Below are 21,359 nucleotides of genomic sequence, written 5' to 3'. Positions count from 1 at the left end.
TAATTTACGTTTATTAAGTTAAGACGTAACAACCGCTTTGTAAAGACTTGACGATGACCATCTACACAGCGAAGCCCATTACACTTGTTACCTTGTCCATTTAAAGGTAATCAATTTCTATTTAAGGCAATTTGAGGGGGATTACATTTTTATAAACATATCTCCTATTGTTCTACTAAGTATGTCATTACTAAGTAACGAAAGTAAGAAATTGCAGCATAGAATGTATTGTACATGGTGCGTGTAGTTTTTTATTAAGCTTTCCATAAACAAGCTGCTCCTTACGTATGGAGACAAACTTTAGGAGATTGTCCTACAACTCGCTCTAAGTAAAAAAGGTCCTGTAAGCATAGTGCTGCAAAAAAAAATTTAAGTTTTAGAAGTGAGACTGGTACTCAGAAAAAAATAAAATCGATACTCTAAATTTCAGCTCAACATCTCAAAAAACTATTTGTTGAAAATATAAACATTCTTGTAAATCCTGTATCCCAACAACGAAGGCAACTTTTCTTCTTACATTTAAATGAATATTTATGCCTTAAAGTTGGTTATAACACCTTGTATAAATTTAATAATGGTGGAAGTTCACGATTTTTCCAGATATTAGGTTAATAAGACATCTATTGTGTTTTCAGCCTACTCAACTTTGTTGCAAAAATTGTTTTAAAATTGTTTCCCTTTAAGGCTACCAGTATAATTCCATAGTTGCAGACTCTACTTTTATTTAAAACCCTTCTATATTTTAATATCTTTAATTGATAAAGTCTGAGTATTGAACTTCTGGAGTTGCGTCATCAATCGGGATGTCACCTCTAAATAGCAACACGTTCTAAATGCAATTTACCTTTAATTACAAATTTGTTTCAAATTGTGTTTTTTAACTTAACTTTTAAAATCGAAGGAAATATTTTCCATGAAAATGCTGAAACATATTAAATATTGCTTTTAATTGTGCATTTTTTAATGTAATAGGCACATATACAGGGTTACTCATGTAATTGGTAAATGTACTTTTTCAATATTTTGGTCTATAGACGTTCATGTATATTATGACGTTTTTAAGTTTTTTAAGGCATTCTAAACACATTTCATGTGACATGCTTATGTTTAAATTCAACGATTTTCGAGAAAAATACAAAAAAAAAAGAAATAACGAGAGCTATTATACTTAAAAAATAACAATGTAAGCTAAAACAATCTATTATATTAAATATTTGGACTGCGCTTCGCTGACTTTCTGATAGTGCGCAAGTCGCAGTTCAAATTCCTAAACAACTCTTCTTACCATTTGATGAGGTATTTATTAAGATTATTTAAATACACCTTATGTTTCAGATAATCCTATACAAAAAATCCATAGTAGTGAGGTCAGATGATTTGGTGGGCCATTCTAATTACTATATCGCGTAATATTCCAATAACTTTTGAGATTAGACATGGATATGTTACATTAAATATGTTCAAAATTTAAAAAAAAACTCAAAAACGTCATAAAATATGGGGATTTTTATAAGAAAAAAAAAGGAAAAATACATTTATCTACTACATGTACAATCCCGTATGTGTCTGTTATGTCACAAAGTGTATAACAAGAGACAATATTTGCCGTTTTCCAGCAATTTCATAAAAAATATTTCCGTAAATGTGTAACGAATCTATGCGGGACTTTTGGTCCTCTATGTATGTTAGTCAGGACAGCAGACCTATGACGCAACTCCACAAGTTCAATACTCAGATTTCACCAACAGCTATCGATTACAAACTAAAAGCCTAATATATTGCCAAATACGTAATAGCAACGAGTTGAAAGCTTTTTCTAATCTTGCCAGCAACATGCTCCTTTTTTAAACTTCATCACCAGCAATTATTTATAACTATTTTAAATATTAAATTTTTAAGATAAACCGATCTCAGATTCACATTTTTCTTTTTTTTGTCTCCTTTTTGACAGATGTATTGAGATTCAAAAACGCTATTTAGGTTTGAAATAACTTTTTAACAAATACATTGTCTTAGACTTTGAGGAGTTTAGGAAATTTTTAAATATTCTTAATATTCTTTATGTCACAAATTAAATTCTCGGAGTTACCCTCCCCCTCCCAAAAATATCATCGCGTTTTGAGAAATATCGTCACTTGTTGTGGCTATACAGTTTTAATTTGGACAAATGTTTAATTAAATACAGGGCTAGAATGAGTCATAAATTCGTGATAGGATTTAGCCCTGTCAGACTTTTCCTACGGCTATTCGCATTCATGGTCATTACTCGTAGCCATAGGTCGACAATGTGCAGTAAGCTCTATTACTCACACTCGAAGATTTAGTCGAGAAGGAGCCCAAAAGAGCAAAATAGATGGCGTTAGAGGAATATTTTCCTGCAGCCCCAACATTGCCGATCGCTGCCTGCGTTTAATTGACTCCGGATGAAACGAACTGACGATATTTAATAGGATCGAAACCGGTCTTTGGAATGCTCGAGTTAATTCAACGCAGAGCTGAAATGAGATATAAAGTCATAATAGAAAAAATAAACAGCTCTTTTTGCATCACCTCGTTTAGCCAAGTTAGGCAAATATGGCAGTATTGTCAACGTGCCGTTTTAAAAACTGAAGGTAATGTTAATTTTGCCAATATTAAATATAACCGAAACGGACAGACAGATTCAGTTTGATGTAAATTGAACCCTCGGCACTTGAAAATTTTGACAGTTGTAAGAACACTGACGTTAATCGTAAATAGCGTATGTCAAACACGTCTGATTCTTGTCAACATCTAAAGCTTTTTTGAAAACAAGTTGAAAATGTACTTGAAAATGAATTGAAAATCAAAATAGAAAAACAGAAAGTAATAAATCATTCCAGAAGAAATATATTTTTATTCACGAAAATCGATATGTTCTAGCGAAACTTGCGGAAAACCTTGCTGTTAAAACTATTTTCACAAGTACTTTATAACCCATAAGCGTTTTACTATTCGAATAGTTTGATATTCCAAGTTCGCTAAGATTGATTATTATTATTAATATTGAACTGGAATTTGTAAACACGCTGGCGCCCATTTTTTGTAATAATTGGCCAGAGGCACCCACGCGCCCAGGATATGCATATTCGACACACCTACCTCAATCATTCAATCTGTCATTGAATCTTCGTTGTTTACCACTCTTTTGATCATATAAATTGCATACTGTAGGTAGGTAGGCCAGAAGTTTATTGGCAGAGGTTAAGGACATTTTAATTATTCAGATTGACGGCTGCTGGGAGTTTAAATCTTATTGCGTTTTGATTTGTTTTCAACACTTGTGTGTATATGCATATGCTATTAATATGAATATTCGTGTTGTTTGTTTGAAAGAAAATACGCAGTTCTCCAGATAGTCCGAGGAGCATAATAACAAAGTAGTACTGACCTATATAGGAGTGTATCTTAGGTCCAAAAGAATGTTCGTTTGTATGGTGATCGTGTCAAACTCCAAAAATATCTTGAGTAATAGGAGTGTTGTATAACAATTTGTCTATCAATAGGTCAGGCAAAAAACAACAAATTTTTGTTCAAGAAATGTCTGAAAGCTCTGAATTGTTAGACCAATTAGTTTGTTTTGACGAGGCTTAATTATAGCGAGCATCAATTACGGATATATATATTTTTTACATGAACTGCCAAATGCCTAAAACCGATTTATTAAAGGTAATCAATGTAGTTCACGTGGAAATATTTTTCACAGATACCTACGATTTTTTTCAATTTCACAGTTGAGATCTTCCAGAAGTCCACTAGAAACAATAAAAACTATCAAGAGCAGAGTGTTTTTTTCATAATTCTACTCCTTTTCCACCTATTTTTATTAAATTTTCGACGGTCAGCTTACAGAGAAATCAGTAAATTTCGAATTCCATTAAGAAAAATCTCATGAAGTACAAAGAGCACTTTGAAAAATTCAAAATGGGTGTGTCTATTGACTTCCATAAGTTCCATGTACCTGATAAATGTAAATTTGCAAATTTCATTTCTTGTACTACCACTACAGGAGATGAAACGTATTCTCTAAAACATCCTTAACGAACGTTAGCCTGATAGTCTTTTCAAAGCTAATTAACACTCAACTCGTAATGTGCTTATGGTTCATTAACCTCGTAATAAAAATTGCGAAATGCATATTTTGCATCTGTAAAATAGAATCCCACATAACACCGGTACTTTCTTCGTGTAATTAGCTTATTCTCGCCTTGTTTTAGATCCCGTTAACAACCGATTACCATTTTTTTAATTTTTTCAAAGCTATTGCTTATGGAATTATAGGAGAGATGATGTCGGTGTTTTGCTGGAATTACTCTTCCTCCAATGAATGAACGATTAACACTTCCTGACGTAGTTCAGATAGCTAATTATATATCTTCGAAGTTGTATAGAGGCATAGGTTAATTAAACAAAAAACCAATTTTAGATCTTCAATCGGCAAAGATAAGAAAAATGTAGTATAAACCACTTGTGTAATGAATAAACATGCAGATAAAACAAGTTCGGTTTGAAAGTTTGATGGCTCAATTGTAATATTTTCATAGACACAAAATCAATATTTGTTTATAATGATACGTAGTGCTGGTCCATATCAATCATCAAAGTGGAGATTTGCAAAAATCCTCTTTTAACCCATTAAGTTGTGATGTTTGCTATTTGTACTCTGTGTGTGTACACTTCCTCAAATCATCATAAGGGACTCCCAACTCCACCGTCTTTAACCGATCAAATTTATAAATTTCACTCAATGTTTGGATCATCATAGAACGTTTATTTAGGTTTATAAAATATTCAAAAGTTTTTTGTTTGAAAACGTTCTATCGATCATTTAATTTTTTCCAAGGAGATAGAGGTGAGGTTAAAAGATTGTTGATAATAGTTGTACGAGAAAAATTCAACAAAAACAAAGATGAATTGTGAATAGGATGCTAATCGAGACATGGTGATAAAGAGAATTTGATTAAACGAAAGAATTTTAGTATTTAAAAATTTAGGAATATTAGGAAATATAGGAAAAATTGTACAGCACTTGTAAAAAGTATTGGATCACGTTTATAACGTTCATAAACTTTAAAAAAATTCTTTAACACGTATCATTTTATTTGAAAAAATGCATTCAATAAATTACTTTAAATGTTCAACTTTTTCACCCTTCTTCAGTTATCCCTACGAACTTTCAATTTTAAAATTGAAAGGTACTCATTGTAGAAAATCAAATGAAAGATAATTCAATAAGGGACAAAACGATATTCACAGACCTAAGGTTCGATTTACGGTTGCCTTAAAAAAATTGAACAAAGTCCATATCTTAAAAAAATTAAACGTTTTAATCTTTGGTTCCTGAATATACGATCAACTCTTATTTCATTTTCAACGAAAGTGAAAAAATTACAATAAGATGTAAAAATTCCAAATTGTCTTCAATGTAAGCAAGTTTGTAGATAAAAATTATTTAGGTTTTCATAGAATTCATACACAGGGTGTTCGGATACTCCGTGTACAACGCTCCACCAGATATAGTACAACTCATAATAAGTCGATTTAACTAAACTTGTCTTAGGGCAAATGTTGATAATAACAGAGCTATAGGGTGTCAAAGTTAAAGAAAGAAATTTGTTTTCTTTAATATCTTTCGACTTCTTCGAGCTAACTTCGCGAAATCTTGTATCCGGTGGTTTTTTGGAATCAGAAATTCAAATTTGTAAACGATTTTGTTTATCTTCTAGAACGCGAAACACGCGAACATTAGGACACTTTTAAACTGTCAAAACTTTTTTGTACCACGATATATGTCAATTTCAATTAGAAAAATCCCTTGCCCTATCTTTTCTGCTTTAAAAAGAGATACTTGTTAAATGACGCTAAAGTCAACTGTTAAAAAGATATTTGTAATTTTATTATTAGATGCAATTTTTAATTCAAAGCATTTTATTATATAAATTTCATAGAAAATGCTTAAAATGCTCATCATTTTCTTGCATACACACATTGATTTTTTTCAAGAAATTAAAGTGTATTCTCTGCATAATAAAATTGTAGAAAAGAATTTATTATACAAGGTGTCCCATTTAAAACTCTGATTGAAGATTACTCAAAGATGGTACGTTGTATAGAAAAAAAATTCAAATAAATAAATAAGTAAGTATTCTATCAAAGAGGGAGACATGTCATTAAAATAGTAACTTTTATCTAAAACATCACTTTAAGATAATTTCAAGGGAAACTTTTTCTTCAAATGGCAACCCTGTATTTTTTTACAGACCCTTTCAGACCTTCAAAAAATGAACATCTTTTATTTGAACAATTTTTTATTAGACATTTTGCTGCAAAGTTATCTTTGATTTTTGTCACATTTTTGTGATAATCAACGTTTTTTTTTTCTAGAAAAGTTTAGCAATGCATATTCTGTTTAAAACCCATTCCAATCTTTTTATCTAATAAAAAAAATATTTCTATGATAATTATTTTTTTTAATTTGTCAAATTAATTTAAAATCGTGATTTGAGCATATTATATTATTGAAGCAAATGTTCAAAAGGAGGTCCTTCCTGCTCTAAATACGTCTCAATTCTTATTCGAAAATAATTGTTTACTCAACAAACATCTCCCCATTTATTAATTGACACGCATTTTCAATTATCCTTTTCATGTCGTCTGCAGTTGTTGGTACTTCTGCATTCACTTTGTCTTTTAAAAAACCGAAAGAAAAAAATCTGATGAGGTCAGATCAGGCAACCTAGGAGGCCAGTTCAGTGGACCGCCCCATCCAATCCATCAATCTGGATACATTTCATCCAAAACCTCACGAGACGTTCTACAAAAATATGAGGAAAGGTCTAATTAAGTATTCTCCAATAATACTGCACCATACATTCACTGACCATGATCTTTGATGTTCACCTTCTCTTAGCCAGTGAGGGTTTACAACACTCCAAAAATGCAGATTACGGCGATTCACTGCGCCATGGTTTGTAAATGTGGATTCTTCCTAAAACAAAACGTTGGAGAAGAAATTTACATTTTGATTTAATTGCTGCCTTGTTCAATTACAAAAATTGACTCCGTTTTCAAAATCAGTTCCACGGAGTTCCTGATGTAAAAAAATATGGTAAGGGTGGTATTTTTTCATCTTCAAAATTCTTTGGACACTTGTGTTTAACATTCCTGAGTCAGCAGCAATTTGACGACAACTTACATGAGGATCAAATGCAACAGCTGCAAGAACTACTATGTGATTGTCTTGATGTGTTGCACTTCGGGAGGGATTGCGTTTTTTTATTTTAAACGTTGTCGTTTCTTTGAAATATTTAATGACACTGTTGAAAGCCGTCCAACGGGGAACTCTTCCATTCGGAAATTTTTAGCATAAAGTGCTACTGCCCGAGTAACATTTCTTCGAGACTCTCCACAAATAAAAAAAATTTTTGGTTTTTCATCCAAAGTGTAGCAATCCATTTCAATTATTGAATTTTGAAATGAAAAGAATAATTTTTGAATAATATCACACGAAACAATTAGATTGATTGTCGAAAAAAGATCACCTCGGAAAAAGACCTTCTTATAAGATGGACTATAACAAGAGAAAATTAAATTTTTTTTTTTCCTAAATATATATTTTTTTTATTAGGTAGAAGGATTGTTATATAATAAGTTCTTTTCTAGAATTCTATTTTCGAATAAAGCGACATTTTGCTTAAATAGATGTATTCATCGACATAATTATCACTACTAGTCTACATATGGTCCTCATTGGATGCAGACTTTGCATATACATCAACAAAAATTTAATGTATGGATCGGTATAATCGGCCATTTTTCATAAAAAGAAACTTAAACAACGCATCACACTTGCACTTATTGCATAACGAAATAATTCCATTAGTCGTCCCAATTTTTCCTGGAGGAAATGGGGAACAAGTAACCAGCAAGATTTGATTCCAACACGATGGTACACCACCACGTTATGCTATGACCGCGAGAACATCTTGATGAGATTTGCCCTAGGAAACGGATCGGTAGAAGAAGCGTAATTGAATGGCCGCCTCAATCTCCGGACCTTACGTCCCTCGATTTGTTTTTGTGGGGTCGTTTAAAAGATTTCGTTTACTAAAATAAACCACAAAATTTAAATGATTTATATCTTAGAATTCAAACAGAATTAGAATTAATGACAAAAGTAACACTGAATAATTGCATAATAGAGTTCAAGGAGCAACTGAGACATTGCCAAATTATTTGTGGGGCCCAATTTGAGCATTTGTTGTAGGAATTTCAATCTTATTATGTAATAGAGTGTTACTTGATTTTGTGTGTGATAATTTTCTTTTTAATATTTTTTAAGGAAGCTATAGATCCAATTTTAATTCTGAGTATACCATTGTATCCCTTATTAAATTGCCTTTCATTTGACATACTACTATGGGTATCTTTCTATGTGAAAGTAGAAATTTAGTAGAGATAGTTCGACAAGCGTGAAAAATCTGAACATCGAAAGTAATGCGTCAAATGTCATTTTGAAAATAAAATTTAACATGTTCAAGCATTATTAAGAAAATATCAGGTTTGTGCAAGTTACGAACGTGTTGCAATCATTTTTACACGAGCTGTAAATCTCGTCATATTCAGCAAATTTTTCTCGAAAAAGTAACTGCCACTGTAAATTTTGACGTAACTGTCATTTAAATTGAAAAAAAAAACTAATTTCGAAAAATTTAATTTTGCCTATTTGTTAAAATGGATCTCTGAATATGGTAAATGTTTTTAGCAGTTTTTTCCAGAAATGCAATTACCATAGTTAGTTTTGATATGTATATGTCGGTCAATGCGAAATAATGTAAAACCAGGCATCTGCTCGAAAAAGTCAAGGAACAAAGTAATGTGCAATGCAGTATATTTATGCACCAGTAATATTTTTCGTCCGAACAACTTAACGTAAACTTGTATTATTCTGCTTTCCCAAATTAGCAACTCTTGAACAACTTTATCCCGCACAACTATCGACGACTTACGTAGATAAATCAAGTTTGCCCACGTCATCGAGTAGGTTGTTAATGAAATTCTTCTTACACCAATTAATAACAAATGTCTTTTTTCATTCAAGCAAATTATCGTGCAATTAATCGCTTACCGTATTAAGTATCGTATTGACTGATTACATTCCATTAACCTTTTTATTATTGGCAGTCGCAGGAATTACGCGTAAACCTGATTTTAAAGGAGCAGTTCGTTAACGATTGTGCAATTTTTGGCGGCACATCAACATCTGCAATTTTTCAAACCTCGTCTTACGTCATTTGCTGCACATAAATAATAGATAAAATGTGGAGTAAGTAGACAATAAATTGCCCCCCTCCAAGTTCAGAAAATTTTGCACAAATTCTAACCGTATCTTCTTTCACCAGCTGATTAATATATCAAAAAAAAGTTACTCTTAAATTTATCAAAAAACGCTTCTTTCTTCACCTTGATAGGTTCAAAGTCGTATATTTTACTTGCAATGTTAAAAGTCTGTGTTTACAGTATAAATCAGGCAAGAACGGTTTCAGGTGTCGTAACTTGCAGCTTTTACATAATAACGAATTTCAATAAAAAGGTTTCATTGACCTACCAGCACTAATTTAAAAATGGCTTCTGGTTTTCATCGGAAGTTAACAAGTATTAATGAGGTTCTGTCTTCCTGCTAGCAGGGCTTTAGATGCGAATTTTCGCATTTTAATGAAATTGATTGCATAAGGTCTTTATACTAAATTTGCACGAGATGAATGACTGTGAACCGCTTCAACTACACAGTTGCGGTCGTCGATGAGGAGGTATAACTCTGATGTCTACCATGCGCGAAGAAAAAGTCAAAATTAATTATAAGCAATGGTTCAGTTCAGCCTCCTTGAAGGTACTGATGTCTGTATCGTTAGTTTTGGTTTCTCGACGATCAGAAATTTCAGGGAAATTCTTATTTGGGAAATTTTAAATCATCCTTTATATTGTAACCTGTATATCGTGGCAGTTTAAACCGTTAGCTTCAATTGAGAGCCTGAAGTACCACAAATTGGTAATTCTAATACGGTCTCCAATTTTTTTAACAGAAGATCAAATAAATTTTAAGATAGGTATCAATTATCCTCAAAAACCCAGAGAGACAAAGTATCCATAAAATGGCTCGGTTCTGAATAGGAAGTCAAAAATTTTGAAAATTAATGTCAAATCTTTCCTTTTTGTTTATTGGTAAATATGTTCACAACGTACGTAAAAAAAATAGGACACGTGCGAAAATTGCTTATTGTGCAAAGTACGCAACAATCACCAAAAACCCTATCGTCACCCTTGACGCAAGAAACCATAACTAGACTTGAGACTTTTAAATTCAAATGCAAATAACTGATATCAGGTTCAATCTAAAAGAGTAAATTTTCTTCAGACTGGAGATAAACAAAATATAAAATCAGCTCGGTATACTCCAAACATCACCCCAAACACACCTTTATTTGCTGAGAATGAACTTTTGATTTAATCTCATGGGAGCTTCAAAAAGTCTTCAGCAAAAGGTTTTGTTAATCTTTTCAAGTCACGTAATCCATTAACTTTTTCACTACAAAGGATTTCAAAGACAAAGAGAAGATTATGCAGTTCCACCTAAGGGGGTAAAAAGCTTTTAGACAGGAGATAAATACCTGGATGGAGAAACTGAGTTTTGCTTGACATTATCTGGTCACATGTCATAGTAACATTGTTTAAAATCACAGGTAAAACCAGAGGAATGATCCGTTCATGTTATCTCTAAACACGTAAGCCAACACTTCAAGAATGTTTATACAACCTCCCTCATTGGATACTTTCATTGGAAACGAGACAATACATACTATTAATTTTTGTATTAGCGTGCGAAAAGAGCACTTTGCTTAGTCGTATGACCGTGTGTAAAGTATGCGCATCCGCACATGATTTGTCACTTTACACAGTTTGTAATCTGCGATTTTGAAGTTATGTTATTAGTACAGATCCTCCCTTCCGGATCGAAAACGACTGTCAAACGTCGAATAGTGTCTACCTGTGTAAAACCTAAGAAATTACATAAATGGTTATAAATGAACCAATTTGAGTATTTTTCCTGAATTCGTTTAAAAACCACCATCAATCTAGCGAAATTGGTACTAAGAGTTGGTAAAAATCTTTTCGAATATTTATCTAATTTCGAATTAACTTCCAGACATGTCTGTATACATAAACAGAGAGTACTGGCGCAATACCTCAATAGACATATATTCACGGGATAATCTTGTAAAAAATATTCAAAGCTGAAGCCAAAATAAACAAATTTTCGCACACTGGCTTTGAGGTATACATACATATGTATGTATGTATGTATGTATGTATGTAGATATACTCTCACTTTTATGCTATTAAATAGAATAGTTAAAAATGAAAGTGGATGGACGAAGATATATATATAAATATATATATAGATATTTTTGGAATTTAAATTTAAATGATTTCATTACGCTTTTCTCTTTTAATTCTAATAATTTGCTTTAAAAATATATTGCTGGTCCGAAGGTAAATTTCTACCCACCTACAGTGGTTTCTAATTTTCATTCATGTCTAAATCTGTATTTTAACCATAGGAAAGTTGAATATTAAAAAATGCCACCTTGCATTACATTTTCCGTGTCTTCTAGAATTTTTTTTTTTTCATTCAAAGTTGTTGAAAGTGGAACCTTTGTTTCATGAAAGCAGAGAATTTGCCAGCGCATTCATTATTTGTACGGCATCCAGCACATCACGAGATTTCCAAGTTAGTGTACCTTGGCTTGACAGTTAATTTCCTAAAAATGTCCTAAATACCAATTTATTAGCCTTTGACCTTACCCAGTTGCCTTGAATAGAAAAGTTCCATTATTACCATGAACCTGATCACTTGTTGCGGGCTGGTACTTGCCATTACTTTCATGACTCACGCAGTATTTGTAATACGATAACAGTACTATGTAGGGCTGAATTACGTTTTTTTGTTAAACAAACTTTTCGCGATAATATATGATTCACCATATTTTTTCTCTGTAGTGGTACCATTTTTTTTTCTGATAACGCGAAATTTAATGTCAGACAAGTACCTAGTACCACATTAAGTAAACACAATGGTGATAATTACTTACATACAACATTCTATTCCTCAATAAATTAAAAGTTGCTCAAGCGGTACCGCAAAGACTTGCATAACAATTAAAAAATGGTTTGGCTAATGGGGTCTCTGGGTGGTGCAACAAAGGCTCTGACGTCATTGCGATTTTTGCAATTATCCTTCGTTTTTTCGCATGCACACAGATCAGGTACCACTGCACAAGACGAAATCCGGTACTGTTTTTTACTCGAATTCTTGATAAGTGGAGTGACTTGAGCAATGTTGAGTTCATGGTTAGAAAATTCAGGTACAGACCGAAGACGTCATGCATTCCACGTGATTTTATAATAATTGTTGATGAAATAATTGGATAAAGGAAAATACGGATCGTTAAAGTAGTCTGATGTCTTAACAAGTAACTGGCATTATGGAGCAATCGATTAATGAAAGACATGAATCACTATCAGGGACTCTTCATACAGTAATAATGCGAATTTTTTAAGGTGTCTTCAGCAAAAAAACAATTTTTTTGGTCTATTGATTTTTCTAAAATGGTGATAGTTGCAAAATCGCTCATATTGGAAAAATGTTGCCTCTTCTGAAAGGCGTTGAAGAAGTCACCACTGTTTGAAGAATTATGAAAATTTCATTAAACTTCAGTTTCTTCGATTTCGCAAATTAAACTTGTCGCTACTACACATGTTAGCTCTAATGTTCAATAATTATTTCAATAATTTATTTAGCATTTTAAATGGGATTCATCAGACTTATGACACGAAGTGTCGTCACGTCAGATGTTTCTGTGTTTCTCATATCTACTCAATTTAATTGCCCCAAGTTATAACATTCATTAAAGCTTAATCTTCATAAATGAAACAATCTTCGCGTGCTAATTGTGTTCATATATAAGAATTATGCAATATTCCGTGCAAATTGCCGCAAATTAAGAAAAAAAAGGAAATTACTTTCTTCTTACCATTCGCCTGTTATTGTTGCAGAGGTAATCGTATGATAGCTCTATTACTAATTTGTAAATTATTATTACAGATTTGCAATTAAAACTACAATTTTCATAGGGCCGGGCGATTATTGTAATAGTTCATTTTTTTTTTCGGGTAAGAGTTTTTATTACTGTTGTTCACACAGAATATTAATAAGCTTGTTTACAGAATGTGTGATTATATAAATCCGTCAGATTTTTTTAAAGCATAAGTAAATTTCATGCAAGGACAGCAATTTCCTTTGTACTACAAGCGAACTACACTGTTTGCCCAAGTCACAAAACCTTTGTCTTCGATTCATTACAATTTAGTAAACAGAACAAAAGATAACTATTGTGACATGCAGGTTGAATGATCCACACCCCAATGAAGACAAAATTCGACTTCAAAATATTAAACATTGCTATACAGTGGGTAAAAAAAGTATTTGTACCCCGTGTTTTTTTGAAATGGTAAATGTATATTTTCTTCAAATTCAATTTGCTGTTACCCAATTATACATAACCTTTGGATCAACATTTTTATATTGGGAGAAACGAAAACGATAACATAATAAACAAATTTTAAAAAATATGCATTTTTCTGGGAAGCGAAAAAAGTATTCGTACACACATAATACATACAGTACAGAAAGTCTAGTTTAAGTCAAATTAAAAATAATTATTAAAATTAATATTTTGTATGCTTGTTCCTGGCATTAATGATTGCTTGAAGCCTTCTGGGCATTGATTTAACAAGTTTTCAGATTATTTGTGGGTTAATTTTTAACCAAGATTTTTGTAATTGGGCAATTAACCTTTGACGGGATCGAATTTCAGTTCTCTTTAATTTAATTTCCAGATAAGCCCACAAACTTTCGATGGATTTTACGTCTGGTCAATGTGGAGGAGTACGAAGTAACCCACGTGCATTGTAAAGCAACTATTCCTTGGTCATTCTGACAGTGTGATTGGAGTGGTTATCCTGTTGCTGCAAATATGATTTCCTTATGCCTAGTTTGGTAGGGCTTTCAGTCAGATTATCCCGAAGTAGGTCCACACATTTAATAGCACTCATAGTACTATGAATTATGACAAGATTATCCATTCCTGCGAAACTCATGCAACTCCGAACCAAGAAGTTGCCCCCTCCGTGCTTGACAGTTGATATCAGATTTTCTGGTTCTAGTTCTGTATTGGGTTTTCTCCAGACAAAACCTTTCCCAACTGAACCGAATATGTTGTATTTACTCTTATTTCAGATTATTATAGATTATTTTCCTAAAAGAATAGTGGCTTATTTGCATATATTTTAACAAAATCTAAACATTTTTTCTAATTCTTTTCGCTTATAAAAGGTTTTTTGAATAGTTTTCTCTTATAACCAAATTCGTGGATACGACTTCTTTCAGTTTGTAGACGTACAGTCTTACAAAGTTCTGTTTGAAACTATTTGACAATTTCTGAAGCATTAGTTTTAGGATTTTCCTTTACCACTTTCAGAATCTTTCGAGTTTAACATATAATGAGCTTCCATGGACGCTCACTATACTTTAAATCAAGTGAATAATTTTTAAATTGTGACATAACGTGTGAAACAGTGACATGAGCAATTTTAAGTATGTGCTTGAAGCATTGCAGTATTAAACTTTTGATGAAATAATTGCGCTATTCGACCTTCTTGAACACTACTTACATTTCCTTGACTATTGTGCTGTTACCCATAATTCTATAAAAATGATGGTTGTACAAAAAAATTTCGAAAATTAAAAAAAATATGTTTAAAAATTCTAAAAAAATGCACCTTGTAAGAATGCTCTATGTGTATGAATATTTTTTGACTTCCCAGAATCGTAAATTTTTTTGTATTTGTTTGTCGTGTTATCGGTTTCGTTTCTTACCAATATAAAAATGTTAATTCAAAGATTGTATATTACTGTGTAACAGCAACGTGAATCTGATGAAAACATATATTTACCATTTCAGAAAAACATGAGGTATAAAAATTTTTTCTACACACTGTAAGCAGTGATGGGAAAAAGTCGCCGAAAATTAAAAGATTAGCTTTGAAATTGCAAAAAATAACAAATATTTGTAGCCTTTATCTAGAAGCCAAGAGGTTGAGGTATGCTCGAGGCTATCAAATCATAGAACAGAACTTTTGGAATCACGTTATATTTAGTGACGAATGTAAGTTTAATATACACAGATCAGATGGTAAACAAAAGGTTTGAAGAAAATTGAATTCAGAGCTGAAAATTGAAAATTTATCTGCAACTGTTAAACCGGGAGGTGGAAGCATTATTGTGTGAGGCCGCATGTCGACTGTAGGTGTTGAAAATTTGATATTTGTCGATGCAATTATGGACAGTAAAGTATATTTAATCATTTTAAAGTTAAATCTCCTGAACATTTCTGAAAACTAGGTCCTCAACAGACCGTTTTCTTTTATATATGATAACGATCCAAAGCATGCTGCGCTTTTAACAAGGCAATAGCAGCTGTTGCACAATATTAAAAGTACGTTAGCCCACCAGCCCCAATCACCAGACTTAGATCCTACAGAACATTTGTGGGAAGAACGGAAGCGTGGAGTAGGATCGCACAACATAAATAACAAAGGGAACCTAAAAAGAACACTACCGCCAACAGTGACCAAAAATCTGGTAAATTTAATGTTGGGCAGGATGGAATCGGTTATCAAAGACAAAGTAAATCTGACTAACTATTAATTGTTTAATTTCTATTAAAATTGTTAGAATGAATAATTTTTAGTTTTAAAGTCGTACTAAAACTTTATTGCGATAAAATTTTTCGGGATTTGACATTTTTTGATACCTAAAATTTAAAATAAAAATACTAAATAATATTATTATTGCACAAAAATAATACATATAAAATAGTGCCAGTTTACTTATTCTGTAAAAATGAATAAAAATACCCGTTTATTACGATTTCAAAGCTAATGATTTTATGTTATATATCATGCAGCGACTTTTTTGTACGGCTGTAGGTAAAAAGTGCCTTGACAATTAAATATATCAGTGACTACGTGTTGAAATTAAAAAAAGAACAATTTCATATTATTGAAATTGTCTGATTTCAACCTTTAAAAATGATCCTACGTGATCATTGCTTAATTATTTAAAACCTAGTTCTCAAATACAAGCGTACATTTTACCTGAAACGAATTGTCAATAAGCTTACAGGAATCGACCACTACTTCTTTTAACCTAAAGGAATTTCTCCAAACTTAAGAATTTTATTTATCCACACACCGAGCCACCTATATGTACATCGCTCCATGTTCGATTTTGCATTCTCTTTAAGCCTTGAACACGTCAACACCAATTCACTCACTTTGAGTTTGTATTTAATTATGACAATTTTATCAGCAAGGTAAGTAGCACTACAGCATTCGCTGAATGTCACAATGAGTACCGAAGCTTCGCGTTAAGTTTTGCTCATTTAACTGGATTTATTGCACAAACTACAAGCATTAAGACGACCGAAGTCGTCAGACCGGTCACAAGAAATGACCTTTCATGAACAAAAAAATCATCTTGTCAAACGGAACTAACTGTAGCAGAACGTTAGGGTAAGTTAAAAGTAACAGAACCTCCAAATACAGAACCTTGAAGGGCACCATTCTCCTCCGTATAACTATGAGACTCTGTCCTGATTTGACGTGCATTTTCCTACGGATAATGGCTGATCGCATCTATTCCAAGATTACACTTCGCAAACTTTCAGACTTCGATTTATTGTTCAATAAACTTTTGTTAAATAAGCCGAAAGCGGGAGAAAAGCACAAAAATACACCATCATTGGTGACCAAAGTCAGCCCTATTGTAAACAAACTCTATATTAGAGTATTTTTTCGGGATCTGTAAAATTAATGAAAAATAGTTGAATCCACTTATTGCAGTTTTCTTGGAACTCTTGGTAGAACTTCAATCAAACTGAAGAAACGGAAGATGTTTGATATAGGGGATGATGTTGTAAACGGTAGTACATACAGGTTTGCCCTTGTATCGTTAATAGTTACTGAGATCTCCAAAGTTAGATGAAAGCACGAGTTCAATAGGTCTGTTTTTACCTGAGGAATTTATGGTATCCTCTAACCCATTTTTGTCTGGAACTCATGTCAGAAATTCATGGAGTTAGATAGGTTCGTAGAATAAAGAAGACTAAAATGATGCTAGTATTTCATAAAAAAAAATTTCTAGCTGCCTTCATTAATAAGTTATTCGCATTTCAAGTAAGAAGTTAAAAAAAGGATTTTTAATGTAACTTTTAAACAATTATCATGGTAATAATGAAAGTTGGGTGGTTTTAATAACTCATAGTCGTGTTTATTTTTATATATAAATAAATATTCCATGTGTCTTCCCTTATAAAAGTGAAGTCAGAAAGTCACATTTAAACTCAGTGAATTTTTTAGTGCATTAACGAAATGAGTATTTTTATTCGTAGCTTGATTTTATCTTGTTTTTTTTTAATATACCTTATTTTGATCGATATCTTGTACCGTTTTTACGAAAAACACATTTTACTATCAAAATGCACCATATATTCCAACATTTTGAAATCAAATAAAAGAATAATTTATTATAAAAAAATGACATGTATTACAGCTAAAAATATCAAGAATTTTTAATATAAGCATCTTCGACTGCAGCTGAACAACTTTGATAGTATTACCTTCTGCAAGTCCGAATATTAGATGCCTATCTGCATATTCCTCGTTGCCAAGCTCCATGATATTATTAAAATAACAGATGTTGACGATATTGAATATCGACATGAACATTTCTGCTAACTTTAGCTCTAATACGTATATTTTTTATAATAAACTGTTATTTTATATGTATACAGGGTGTCCCGAAATTAAAGCACCATATTTAAACAACGTAAATTAGGTCAAAAAATAACACCAAAACTTTAAATAAAACAATGTCGGAAAATGCTTCCTTAATGAGGTATGCCTCTTTAAAGACGTAACTCTGATGATGGTAATTTTGAAATATTTCCAAAACGGTGCAAGATAACTTTATGAAATTTGGTACGATTTTATACCTTATAAGCCTCAATTGACTGATGTGGCTGAATGGAAATTATTTCGTCAGAGGCGTGCTGCACGGGTAGTGTCGGGGTTAAAAAATGCTAGATTTTTTTTATGTGCCCCATTTTTTAGTTGCTGATGCAAAATTATGAAACCATATACGCTTCCAGAAAAAAAAGACACTCTTGGTTCACGATGCTAGGACGCTTCGTTTTCGAATAAAATGAATTTAAACATTACAATGCATGACAAATACAAATGATGCTTAAAGCGATATTTTATTAAACACATCAAAACGATTAAACAATAATAAAAAACGAACAAGAAATTTAAATGACGCACTTTCAAAGTAAGTTTTCAAATAAGTTTCCGTTTTGTTGGATACACAGTCTAGATCGTTTTTTTATGCTCTGGGAGGCACGGGAAATTTGAAACGTATTTTCTTTTATTTGATTAGCAGCTAAGTTGATTCTATCCAACAGTTCTTCCCTCGTGTTTATTTCTGTGGCATAGATTATGCTACACATAAAGCCCCAAAAAAAATAATCCAGGGGATTAAGGTCAGGTGATCGAGGGGGCCAGGTTATTGGACTACCTCTTCCTATCCACCTGCCTGGAAACTTTTCATCAAGCCAATTTTTCACGTTATTTCCAAAGTGAGCTGGTGCCCCATCTTGTTGATAATACATTTGCAATCGGGTATGCAATGGTATATCTTCTAATAGGCCTGCCAGCTCATTTTGAAGAAAATGTAAATAGTGTTGTGCTGTTAACCGGTTTGGAAATACAACTGGTCCTATTAATCTATTTCCTATGATACCTGCCCAAATGTTGACAGAAAACCTATGCTGAAAATGTGTTCTCCTTACGACTTTTGGATTTTCATACTCCCAATAATGTGTGTTATGGATGTTAAATGCTTTGTCTCTCGTAAAACTAGCCTCATCAGACCACAAGATATTATGTAAAACATTTTGGTGATTCAAAACCCACTGGCAAAAATTCATCCTAACTGTAAAATCTTCCTCTCGTAAGTCTTGAACCCTTTTATAGTGAAAGGGATGCAATCCCTGCATCCGAGTCATTCTTCCTATCTAAAAATTAATATTCGAAATAACTGTTTATCTGTTGTTATTTTAACGACTGTATTTACGATCGATTTTGGTATGTTTGTAATGTTTTCAAGCGTTCTTAGAGAAATTTGAGGATTTTCTTCTATTCGATTAAGCACATCCTCGAAATCGTAATCTACTGTAGGTCTTCCTTGGCCTCGAGAACGTTGAAAAGAACCACATTCGATTAAATTTCTATGTACTCGACTAAAAACAGATCGAAAAGGTATTCTTCTTCTCGGCCTACTATTAAGTTTTCACAGAAAGTAAATCATTTGTATTTGTCATGCATTGTAATGTTTAAATTCATTTTATTCGAAAACGAAGCGTCCTAGCATCGTGAACCAAGAGTGTCTTTTTTTTCTGGAAGCGTATATGGTTTCATAATTTTGCATCAGCAACTAAAAAATGGGGCACATAAAAAAAATCTAGCATTTTTTAACCCCGACACTACCCGTGCAGCACGCCTCTGACGAAATAATTTCCATTCAGCCACATCAGTCAATTGAGGCTTATAAGGTATAAAATCGTACCAAATTTCATAAAGTTATCTTGCACCGTTTTGGAAATATTTCAAAATTACCATCATCAGAGTTACGTCTTTAAAGAGGCATACCTCATTAAGGAAGCATTTTCCGACATTGTTTTATTTAAAGTTTTGGTGTTATTTTTTGACCTAATTTACGTTGTTTAAATATGGTGCTTTAATTTCGGGACACCCTGTATATATATATATATATATATACCAATAAGAATTTCTTAGATGTCCTAAACCTTTTATTCATTTTCATAAAAATTAAGCGAGTTGCAAAAAGAAGTCAAAGGACAAGAAAGTTGTATTTTTAATAATTAAAAATTGCATTGTAACAATTATTGTTTAATTTGGTAAGGCAGAGAAGTTATTTTGACCCTCCGAAAATGTGCATGCATCATCAACTTTAAATGCATTTTTCTCATAAATCGTTGCTCGTAGCGACTTCAATAAAGCATACCTTTTTTAAGCAGAAAAGGTGAGAGAATCGATTTTTCTATTCCAAAATGGCACACAGGGTAGCACAAAAAAGTTGCAACGGTTTCAGGGGGTCGAAATCGTTGCTGGTGGCGCCCTCTAGAAAATACAGCTAAATCGACTAGAAATTTGAATTTTTTATCCCAATAAACCCCTGTATACGAAATTTCATGAAATTATTTCGAAGCAGTCGAAAACTATTAAAGAAAACGCAATTTATTTTTTCAACTTTAACACCCTGTATCTCGAAAGTGATGCAAGTTAGGACATATGTTTATATGAACATTTTTGCTTAAAATATGACAAGGAATCACTCCTTAAAATTAAAGTCATCACTTATGTTACACCCTGTATAGATATATTTAATGTACCTTGTAAGGTCCTACATACACCTCTAAAAACAATTTTCGATCAAATTATTAATAAGGACGTAATACCCCGATGCGCTCTTGGTGCCCCACCCTGTATATGTATGGTACACGTAGAAAATAAAACGCGTTTGTTTCAAAAACGGTGCAAGACATCGATTACAGCGCGATATAGCTTTTTGCAGGAAAATTGTGAAAGGCTAAAGCTATGAGGAAAAATAATGATTTTGTCAAATCACTAAAAAAATGAATGAGTCTAAATGAGAACTTTTGACTTCCCGTGTATAAGGAAGACATATGAAACGTCTGTTTACACATGAAAATAAGCACGGCTATGAGTTGTTTAAACCGCCCAACCTCCATTATCACCATGATAATTGTTTAGAAATTAAAACAAAAATACTTTTTTTAACTTCTTACTTTCAGAGCGAATAACTTGGTAATGAAGGCCACTTGGATTTTTTTCTATACGAAAAACTAGCGTTATTTTAGCCTTCCGTATAACACCTACAGTTTGTGACACGACCTTTCCGAACGTTTTGCACATCGCAGATCTATAGGTATCTTCATTCTTAATGTCGATTCTCCTTATTCGGTCGCCTGTCATATTTGGCTAAAGAACTCACTTCTCACCAAATAGGCCGCTCTAACGTCTCTCCATCAGATATGTTTACGTGGGCGATCCAAAAGTAT

General features: G+C 32.5%; 2 protein-coding genes across 16 annotated transcripts in view; one reads left to right on the top strand and one right to left on the bottom strand.

Moving 5' to 3' along the window:
* Window positions 1-21,359, top strand: part of dnc (phosphodiesterase dunce) — a 293,397-nt gene that overhangs the window by 215,688 nt on the left and 56,350 nt on the right. The gene's annotated exons all lie outside the window — the stretch shown is intronic.
* LOC136343229 (uncharacterized) lies at window positions 17,990-21,273 on the bottom strand. The gene is made up of 5 exons (XM_066289818.1): window positions 21,087-21,273; window positions 20,282-20,452; window positions 20,036-20,063; window positions 19,331-19,535; window positions 17,990-19,271 (listed from the first exon to the last, which is right to left on the bottom strand). Exons 1-5 carry the CDS (start codon window positions 21,271-21,273, stop codon window positions 18,522-18,524), a joined length of 1,341 nt encoding a protein of 446 aa, XP_066145915.1. The 3' UTR covers window positions 17,990-18,521.

The sequence above is a fragment of the Euwallacea fornicatus genome, chromosome 14 (assembly GCF_040115645.1).
Source record: "Euwallacea fornicatus isolate EFF26 chromosome 14, ASM4011564v1, whole genome shotgun sequence".
NCBI lineage: Eukaryota > Metazoa > Arthropoda > Insecta > Coleoptera > Curculionidae > Euwallacea > Euwallacea fornicatus.
Note: the sequence above shows the minus strand (reverse complement) of the source record. Positions and strands in the feature narration are given on the sequence as shown.